Genomic DNA, 10,008 nt, shown 5'->3' on the forward strand with positions numbered 1-10,008 from the left:
CAGACAGAAGAAGCTGCCTTATGTCCTTGGCCCATCTAGCTCAGTATTGACTACCCTGGCTGGCAGCAACTTTCCAGGGTTTCAGTCAGAGGACATTCCCAGCCCTACGTGGAGGTGCTGAGGATTGAACCTGGGATCACCTGCATGCAAAGCAAGCGCTCTACAACATTTCCCATGAAGTATATGCATTAACAGAATGCATGAAGTATTAGTTTCCTTCTATTCAGCACTGGTTAGGCCTCAGCTTGAGTACTGCGTCCAGTTCTGGACACCACACCTTAAGGAGGATGCAGACAAACTGGAATGAGTTCAGAGAAGGGCAACGAGGATGATCAGGGGACTGGAAACAAAGCCTTATGAGAACTGAAAGAACTAGGCATGTTTAGCCTTGAGAAGAGAAGACAGAGGAGAGATATGATAGCACTCTTCAAGTACTTGAAAGGTTGCCATACAGAGGAGGGCCAGGATCTCAATCGTCCCAGCATGCAGGACACAGAATAATGGGCTCAAGTTGCAGGAAGCCAGATTTCAAATGAACATCAGGAAAAACTTACCAACTGTTGGAGTGGTACGACAATGGAACCAATGACCTGAGAAGGTGGTGGGCTCTCCAACCCTAGAGGCCTTCAAGAGGCAGCTGGACAGCCACCTGTTGAGTACGCTTTAAGTTGGATTCCTGCATTGAGCAGGGGACTGGACTTGATGGCCTTGGAGGCCCCTTCCAACTCTATGATTCTATGATTCTTACAGGCTTTTACACTTGTAGCCTATCAGCCGTAGTTGGTGGCCCACCAGAATTTTTATTCTGTTTTTGTGAATAGAAAAATAGAGTTGCCGAATGCCCAGGGAAAAAATGGGACTGCTACCTCCTGTGTGTTTCACATGAGTTTGATCTACAGTAGGTGCAGCTTTTCACTGCATATATTCTATATTATATAAAAGAGAAACATATTAGAGGGATGATTGGTTCATGTCTTACTCATCACATTCCAGCGAGCATTCCAGAAGGATGTCCACCACTCCATTCAGACGCTTTGAGGCAAGGTTGCACACAGCTTTCAGCGTCTGTTCTTTGGTAACTGGGTCAATGATCCTTTCGAGGTGGTGGTAAATTTCCTTGATAATCATGGGCAGCTGGAAGTAGACAAAGAAGATCAGCATGAAATGCAACCAGTTTGACTCCTCTTCTCTCCTGTTACATAGGAATTTGAGTCTCACCATCATGGTCCATGAAGCTCAGTATTGTCTCCACTGACAGCAGCGGCTCTCCGAGGTTTCAGAGAGGAGACATTGCCTGCAGTTGCCTGGGATTGAACCTGGGACCTTCCGCATGCAAGGCAGATGTTCTACCACTGAGGTATGGACTTTCTGCTTGCATCTCCCTCTTAAGTTCTGATGTAAGTCCATTGCTTATGGTAAAATGAAGGGAGCTGGTATCTACTAACTACTGGATACACCTCATCCGCATGCATGACAGTGGTGGGGAAACTGTGCAGCTGTTTTTGAATGTGGCCAGCAAAAGAGACAAAAGTCTGAGACAGTGGCCACTCATGTCTCCATGTCAGTGGGGCAGTGAAATCTCCTCCAGGTTTTAGTCCAGACTTTCCAAGCACTCGCCAAGGTGATCAGCTTTTCAAGTCTGAACTAAAACCTGGAGTGGATTCCACTGCCCCACTGACATGGAGCCACCATCCACCACTGGTCTGAGTGGCTTCAGGAAACAGAGCACAAAGTAATAGCCTGTCACTTACTACATAAGAACACACAAATCTTTAAACTCCCCTGGAGTGATGCCAAAGACACCCTTAATGAAATCATTATATACACCATTCCACACTTGAAGAGATCTTAATATATCCTCTGAACAATTCTTATGCCATTAATTCCAGGAGCTAATCAAGCAGCAGTTGTTGAGGCCCAAAGCAATGCTGTGGAGAATGCATCGCGGCTGCCATCGACCCACATCTACTCCTGTGTCTTTGGGTAATTTTTATTGAAAGGTGATGCCTGCTGTGGTGTCACCACTGTGTCCAGAGTGTCTTTCTCCAACTCTCTGGTCAGCATCTGCCAACACAGCAGAACAGAGGTGGGGAGACTCTGAAGGTGATAAGGGGTGGTATTCAATTAACTTTTTGTGCTAGTGCCTTCTCCTCCTGTGTGCACCCCGAACCATCCCCAAATCTGCTCAGGAAGGTCAAGGGAACCCCGAGAACAGATTTATGGCACATGGGGGTGGAGGAGAGGAGGAGATCTTGCCGTCGGCACACGTCATCTTTTATTAAACATGATTGGGAAAGACGCCAGTCGATGGCAGCAATGTGTTCCTCTTCACATTGGAGCTTAGGCCTAAAGCTGCATCTGTTTGTCGATTGCTGGGTTAAACCCACAGCCTTCCTCTAAGGAGTTCATTTATCCTCACATGAACCCTATGAAACAAGCTAAGATGAGAGAGAGTGACCGGCCCACGGTTACTCTGTGAGGTATCTAAGGATTAGAACTTAGGCCTCCCTAGTCCAAGACTCTATCCATGACATCAGACTGGCTCTCCAAGGGCCAGAATGTTGCCCCAACCCGCAAGCAGGGATGTCAGGGAATTCTGAGAGGATTAGAATTGGGGTGGAAATCACCAATGTTTGCTCATGCATCCCGTGACCAGAACAGAAATCAATCCGGCAAATACAATCAGTATACGCTTTTGTTATTTTCAATCCCCAAACTGTAAATGAGCAATAACATTCCTCCCCTATGTGCATTGTATTTCTTTTGCATGGAAATGAATGGTGTGGAATAATGCAATAATTAGGTAATTTATTACATAAAAATCCATTGCAGTGGGCAGCGAGATGAATACCAAAAGGAAAACGGCGCTTCATGCAGCAAACGGGTCAGAATGGAAACCAATGCCTTTTCACATAAGAACATAAGAACATAAGAAGAGCCTGCTGGATCAGGCCAGTGGCCCATCTAGTCCAGCATCCTGTTCTCACAGTGGCCAACCAGGTGCCTGGGGGAAGCCCGCAAGCAGGACCCGAGTGCAAGAACACTCTCCCCTCCTGAGGCTTCCGGCAACTGGTTTTCAGAAGCATGCTGCCTCTGACTAGGGTGGCAGAGCACAGCCATCCTGGCTAGTAGCCATTGATAGCCCTGTCCTCCATGAATTTGTCTAATCTTCTTTTAAAGCCATCCAAGCTGGTGGCCATTACTGCATCTTGTGGGAGCAAATTCCATAGTTTAACTATGCGCTGAGTAAAGAAGTACTTCCTTTTGTCTGTCCTGAATCTTCCAACATTCAGCTTCTTTGAATGTCCACGAGTTCTAGTATTATGAGAGAGGGAGAAGAACTTTTCTCTATCCACTTTCTCAATGCCATGCATAATTTTATACACTTCTATCATGTCTCCTCTGACCCGCCTTTTCTCTAAACTAAAAAGCCCCAAATGCTGCAACCTTTCCTCGTAAGGGAGTCGCTCCATCCCCTTGATCATTCTGGTTGCCCTCTTCTGAACCTTTTCCAACTCTAGAATATCCTTTTTGAGATGAGGCGACCAGAACTGTACACAGTATTCCAAATGCGGCCGCACCATAGATTTATACAATGGCATTATGATATCGGCTGTTTTATTTTCAATACCTTTCCTAATTATCGCTAGCATGGAATTTGCCTTTTTCACAGCTGCCGCACACTGGGTCGACATTTTCATCGTGCTGTCCATTACAACCCCGAGGTCTCTCTCCTGGTCGGTCACCGCCAGTTCAGACCCCATGAGCGTATATGTGAAATTCAGATTTTTTGCTCCAATATGCATAATTTTACACTTGTTTATATTGAATTGCATTTGCCATTTTTCCGCCCATTCACTCAGTTTGGAGAGGTCTTTTTGGAGCTCTTCGCAATCCCTTTTTGTTTTAACAACCCTGAACAATTTAGTGTCGTCAGCAAACTTGGCAACTTCACTGCTCACTCCTAATTCTAGGTCATTAATGAACAAGTTGAAAAGTACAGGTCCCAATACCGATCCTTGAGGGACTCCACTTTCTACAGCCCTCCATTGGGAGAACTGTCCGTTTAGTCCTACTCTCTGCTTTCTGCTTCTTAACCAATTTCTTATCCACAAGAGGACCTCTCCTCTTATTCCATGACTGCTAAGCTTCCTCAGAAGCCTTTGGTGAGGTACCTTGTCAAACGCTTTTTGAAAGTCTAAGTACACTATGTCCACTGGATCACCTCTATCTATATGCTTGTTGACACTCTCAAAGAATTCTAATAGGTTACTGAGACAGGACTTTCCCTTGCAGAAGCCATGCTGGCTCTGCTTCAGCAAGGCTTGTTCTTCTATGTGCTTAGTTAATCTAGCTTTAATAATACTTTCAACCAGTTTTCCAGGGACAGAAGTTAAGCTAACTGGCCTGTAATTTCCGGGATCCCCTCTGGATCCCTTTTTGAAGATTGGCGTTACATTTGCCACTTTCCAGTTCTCAGGCATGGAGGAGGACCCAAGGGACAAGTTACATATTTTAGTTAGCAGATCAGCAATTTCACCTTTGAGTTCTTTGAGAACTCTCGGGTGGATGCCATCCGGGCCTGGTGATTTGTCAGTTTTTATATTGTCCATTAAGCTTAGAACTTCCTCTCTCGTTACCACTATTTGTCTCAGTTCCTCAGAATCCCTTCCTGCAAATGTTAGTTCAGGTTCAGGGATCTGCCCTATATCTTCCACTGTGAAGACAGATGCAAAGAATTCATTTAGCTTCTCTGCAATCTCCTTATCGTTCTTTAGTACACCTTTGACTCCCTTATCATCCAAGGGTCCAATTGTCTCCCTAGATGGTCTCCTGCTTTGAATGTATTTATAGAATTTTTTGTTGTTGGTTTTTATGTTCTTAGCAATGTGCTCCTCAAATTCTTTTTTAGCATCCCTTATTGTCTTCTTGCATTTCTTTTGCCAGAGTTTGTGTTCTTTTTTATTTTCTTCATTTGGACAAGACTTCCATTTTTTGAAGGAAGACTTTTTGCCTCTAAGAGCTTCCTTGACTTTGCTCATTAACCATGCTGGCATCTTCTTGGCCCTGGCGGTACCTTTTCTGGTCTGCGGTTGCACTCCAGTTGAGCTTCTAATATAGTGTTTTTAAACAACTTCCAAGCATTTTCGAGTGATGTGACCCTCTGGACTTTGTTTTTCAGCTTTCTTTTTACCAATCCCCTCATTTTTGTGAAGTTTCCTCTTTTGAAGTCAAATGTGACCGTGTTGGATTTTCTTGGCAATTGGCCAGTTACATGTATGTTTAATTTAATAGCACTGTGGTCACTGCTCCCAATCGGTTCAACAACACTTACATCTCGCACCAGGTCCCGGTCCCCACTGAGGATTAAGTCCAGGGTTGCCATCCCTCATCTGTAGCCACCAGTTAATTCCATGTCTTAAGAGAGGGTTCCATTTATAGAAAGCCTGCTTGATCTCCCCCCCCCGCTACGTTTTGTTTCTTACATCTTCCATGTCCATCCCACATTCCTCCAGGAATGAGCTCAGCAGGATTCCCGCAGCCTGTGAAATGGCCTTGTCTTCATGTGTCAAGCTGTCAATCGCTTTGAGCGCGAGGTCTGTGATCTGGCTGGGTGTGAGGTGCTCCCCAAAGGCCTGCCACAAAGAAGAAAAAGAGTGAGTGTGTGAGTGCGCCAGGGGACTTCTCCTGTGTCACACTCTTTCAGCAATCCAAGGGTGCCTTGAAATGCACACTAACCCTGAATGTATGTATTTATTGTTTCATTTATATCCTGCCTTTCCTCTAAGAAACTCATGGTGGTGTACATGCTTTCCTCCAGCCAGCTCTCCATTTTGTAGGTTAGGTAAAGATATGTATATTAGGAGAAATTTGCACTAAAATACTGAAAAAACTTCATGAATTTTTTTAAAAAACTGCAAACTAATATGGAAATGCAGAGAAATGTACTTAAGATTGGAAAAATGAGTAATGAAGAGAACCTAAAATTGACAGATTCACCCCATCTTTACTCCTGAGGGATTTGTTCTATACGCATCCAAGGCATGTGGTGGGAAGGGGCTCCCTGAGCTAACCACAGGCTCTGAATGGCTGGATCTGGTCTTTTTGAAGCGTTAAAGGAAAACAGCTTTGGGGGTGGGGGAGTGGAGGCAGCGTGCAACCCTTGAACCGCCTCATAATGGAATGCACCAAACTGCAGATTCTGAAGTGGACCATTGATACGATCTGGGTCATGATCTGGGTCATGATCTGTCCAGATCAGATCAGGTGAGTCTGCTTTGGAATCTGAGTAAGGTGGAGTACTCCTGCATCCCTAGCAAGAACTAGCAAGGCTGCAGGTAGGAGATAATTTTTGAAAGTATCCCTTTGTGTAGATTAGCATGTCAGGGAGAAGTCTCAGCTTGAACCTTTCTCCGAGGCTTCCAGTTCTGCATGCGAAAGGGGCAGGGTCTTGAAAAATACAGGTGCCCATCTGCAATTTGAAGTAGTGCAGCCAGGAAAAGCTGTATCATGTGACTGACCTGTTTCAACTCTAAGGTCTACAGGAGAGGGATGAAGTGGTTAGGAGAGACACTCTGAATCCAAAGAGGGCAAGCAGGAAGTCAGGCGAGCAAGCAGTGGCTTCAGTGGTGGCTGGTGCCCACCAGGACTGGTAGGGCAGAATGCAAGGAGGCCAACAGTAGTTGGAGCCACAGCCAATGACAGGCAGAGCCATCCCCTGATTGGTTGTAAGTAGGTTGGCTGAGGGCAGACTGGGTTGGTGGGGCAGTGTTCCATGAGCCCTAATGGGCCAGCCTCCACCGAAAGGGACCTTGTCACAGTCTTAACAATCAGCAGTCCAGAGCCATACCTACCTTTGCCACTTTTGAGATGTTGTTGTAAAATATGGTCGGACCAGAGATGAAAAAGTCTTCTCGGAACCATTTCACAACGTTGCCTTTCTTATTCTTCCGCTTTTTCTCTACCTCCTTAGCTAAGCAGGGTAGGATTTTTTGGGGTGGTGATGGTGGTGCAAAAGAACACAGCATTAGTTTTGCCCCCCTAAGACCTCTAGTTTGCACAATGGATCAAAACCAAATATATCTAAATTTCACCTCGAAAAGGCTACTGTAGAGCTGGAAAAGTTTCCGAAAAGGACAACCAAAATGACCAAGCGGTTGGACCAGCTGCCCTGGGAGAAAAGGTTGCAGCATTTGAGGCTTTTTAGTTTAGAGAAAAGGCGAGTAAGGGGAGGGGGGACATTATGCATGGCATGGAGAAAAGTGGATAGAGAACTGTTTTCTCCCTCTCGCGTAACACTAGAACTTGTGGGCATCCAGTGAAGCTGAATGTTGGAAGATTCAGGACAGACAAAAGAAAGTCCTTCTTCACCCAGCACATAGTTAAACTCTGGTTTTTGCTCTCACAGGAAGCAGAGATGGCCACCAACTTGGATGGTTTTAAAAGAGGATTCGACAATTTAATGTAGGATAAGGCTATCCATGGCAACTAGCTCTGCCTCCACTCCTGTCAGAGGCAGTAAGCTGGGAATCACAAGTGGGGAGAATTGCGGTTGCACGCAGGTTCTCCTTCCGAACTTCCCTCTGGGGCGTTGGCTGCTGTGAGAATAGGATGCTGCACTAGATGGGCCACTGGGTCTTTTTCTGTTCTCAAACAGTGCTAACTAATGGCTATTGTAGGAGTTGCTTGTGGCAGTGTTGCGCATAAAAGGTGGCTGAACCACGCAAACCTCTTTGTTTAGCTCACACTGTGGAGAAGATCACTGACTTGAAAACCTGCCAAGACTTAAGTTTTTGAGCAGGTACTGGGTGGAGGGCAATAGGGGAGGGGGATTCTTTTCATGCAGATTTCATTTTTTAAAAATGGATTATTTTTATTAGACATTATTTTTAAATAGCATCCCTGGCCTACAGCTTTGGGGGGTGGGGCAAGTAATAAAATAAAACCCAAATCAATCAATCAATCAATCAATCAATCAATCTAATGCATAGAAATTTAAAAAAAACTAAAAGAGAAAATGCCTTGGAACCTGGAGATTGTGGGCCTGTGTGACTGTGCACACACACACCCCGCTGGCCTTAAGAGGCGGCCGTGACGCTTGTCCTGCCTCCATCTGAAGGCATGCCAGAGAGGGCCTTTTCAGTTGGAGGTGGGTCAAAATTTGTAAGAAGACTGTTTTTCCTGAGAAGATTTCTGAGATTTCCCTTTTTCTCATATCCCTCCTGCCCTGTCAAAAAAAGGCCACTTTGCGGAATTTTCCTCAGGTATTCACCACCCTTTGTGTGTGTGTGTGTGTGTGTGTGTGTGTATCATTTCCCTCTCTCGATGTAAAGCTTTGGACATTGGAGAGGAGACAAAATGGCAGCCAGGCTGCTGCCACTTGCAACATCCCTCCCCACAATATCTTGGGAAAAGTTGAACTTCTTGCTATGGGGAATTAGGCTAGCCCCCTCCCTCTGCCACACGCCGTATAGGTGCCTATTGGACATCTTTTTGTTCAGGTGCACTTTTCCATCATGTTGATCTGTCGTTTCAGCCAGCCATGGCCTGTTCTAATTACTCACCGTTCTTGTCACTGCTTGTTTTCAGGCTTGTCTTACTGTTGTTTTAAGGCTGGGCTACTTTCATGGAAGTTGTTAGCTAACTTGGGAGCTCTACTGTGGAACTGAAAGGCTGTACAGGATTTTATATATATTTATATATATATTTAAAAAGATGGAAATGTATAGTTGTGGCCAGTAAGAGTTCTTGATTCCAACTCAGCAGTGATTCCTCTCCTAGGACTGCTTTCAGATCCTGGTTGAAAAGGTTATTTGCTTTATACAAGGGCTGGGGAATCTGTGGCTCTCCAGATGTTGTCCAGCTTGGCCAATGGTTAGCCCAGCAACTTCTGGAGGGCCACAGATTCCTCACCTTTGACTTACAAGGAACACATGATTTCCCAGAATGCTCCTCACCCAGTTTGGTCATCATGATGTAGTGGAGATGGTACATTGCCTCTGCTGACTGCTGGCCAATCTCCTTTATGCTGTCTGCAGTGTGAAGGGCCAACAGTGCCACCAGCTGTCCCAGCAGGGAAAACTCCTGGCTTGTCTAGAGAGAGAAAGAGAGACAGAGAGGTGCAAAGTCAGCCCTTGTTGTCACACAAAGCCCAGTGAGAGAAAATGGCCTGATTCGATTTTAGTCAGCAAAGCTGGCTGATACATCCTTTTGCATTTTGCATCAGCTTCTATTCCAGACTCTCTTCAAGGGTGGCCCCATGAAGAATGCATTACAGTAGTCTAATTGAGAGGTTATCAAAGTATGTATTACTGTAGGAGGGAATACAGTACAGGAAAGGCTTCAGTCAGCAAACCAGCCGGAGTTGGAAATAGGCCCTCTTACTGATTACAATAAGCTCACGTCCTGAACAGCAGCAGTTGCTGGGGCAGCATTACTCACCTGCCTTCCAAACAAATATTGTGAGTGACCCTATGGCCACTACTGGTGCTAAGCATAGGAAAAGGAGACCGAAGCACTTGGACTGTGGGCACACTAGTTGCTTCAAAAGCAGTGATCATGGTTTTCCTGGCTGCATTTTGAAGCGACACTGCCCTCTGCTGGACACACCTCCCTTCCCCATTTCTGACTTCAGGTCTTTCAAGAGTGCCCATAGCAAACCATTAGGCCAATCACTGTCTCAGCCTGAGCCTACAGCAAAGCGCTTCCATTGGCCACACCTTGATGGGCAACAGGCAGATCTACCAATCAGTTGCGAAATCTGTCTAAAGCTGAATTTTAAAAAAATGCAGTAGAGCTGATCCAACCAGGATTTAGAGTAGAAAGGGGCCGAGTCTGACTAGCGTTGTGTGCCCCCTTTTTCAGAAAAGAGAGGTGGAGATGCACTGGAACCATCACAAGTGTGTCTGTGCCCTTATATAGCGCACCATAAATGGTGATATAAATTTAATAAATATACTATTATCATCATCATCATCAACATCAACAACAACAATAATAAAGTGCAAT

At 45.4% G+C, this 10,008-nt stretch overlaps 1 protein-coding gene across 1 annotated transcript in view; it reads right to left on the reverse strand.

Annotated features, from left to right (window-relative positions):
- Positions 1 to 9,035, reverse strand: part of LOC133377290 (maestro heat-like repeat family member 5) — a 33,979-nt gene extending 24,944 nt beyond the window's left edge. Inside the window, exons 1-4 of the mRNA XM_061611113.1 lie at positions 8,958 to 9,035; positions 6,855 to 6,973; positions 5,487 to 5,636; positions 980 to 1,134 (exon numbers count right to left, since the gene is read on the reverse strand). Of these exons, the coding sequence (XP_061467097.1) occupies positions 980 to 1,134; positions 5,487 to 5,636; positions 6,855 to 6,973; positions 8,958 to 8,994 (461 nt within the window). The 5' untranslated portion in view covers positions 8,995 to 9,035. The remainder of the gene's footprint in view (positions 1 to 979; positions 1,135 to 5,486; positions 5,637 to 6,854; positions 6,974 to 8,957) is intronic.
- Between the last annotated feature and the right edge of the window lie 973 nt (positions 9,036 to 10,008).

Source organism: Rhineura floridana, chromosome 1 (genome assembly GCF_030035675.1).
Source record: "Rhineura floridana isolate rRhiFlo1 chromosome 1, rRhiFlo1.hap2, whole genome shotgun sequence".
NCBI classification, from domain to species: Eukaryota; Metazoa; Chordata; class Lepidosauria; order Squamata; family Rhineuridae; genus Rhineura; species Rhineura floridana.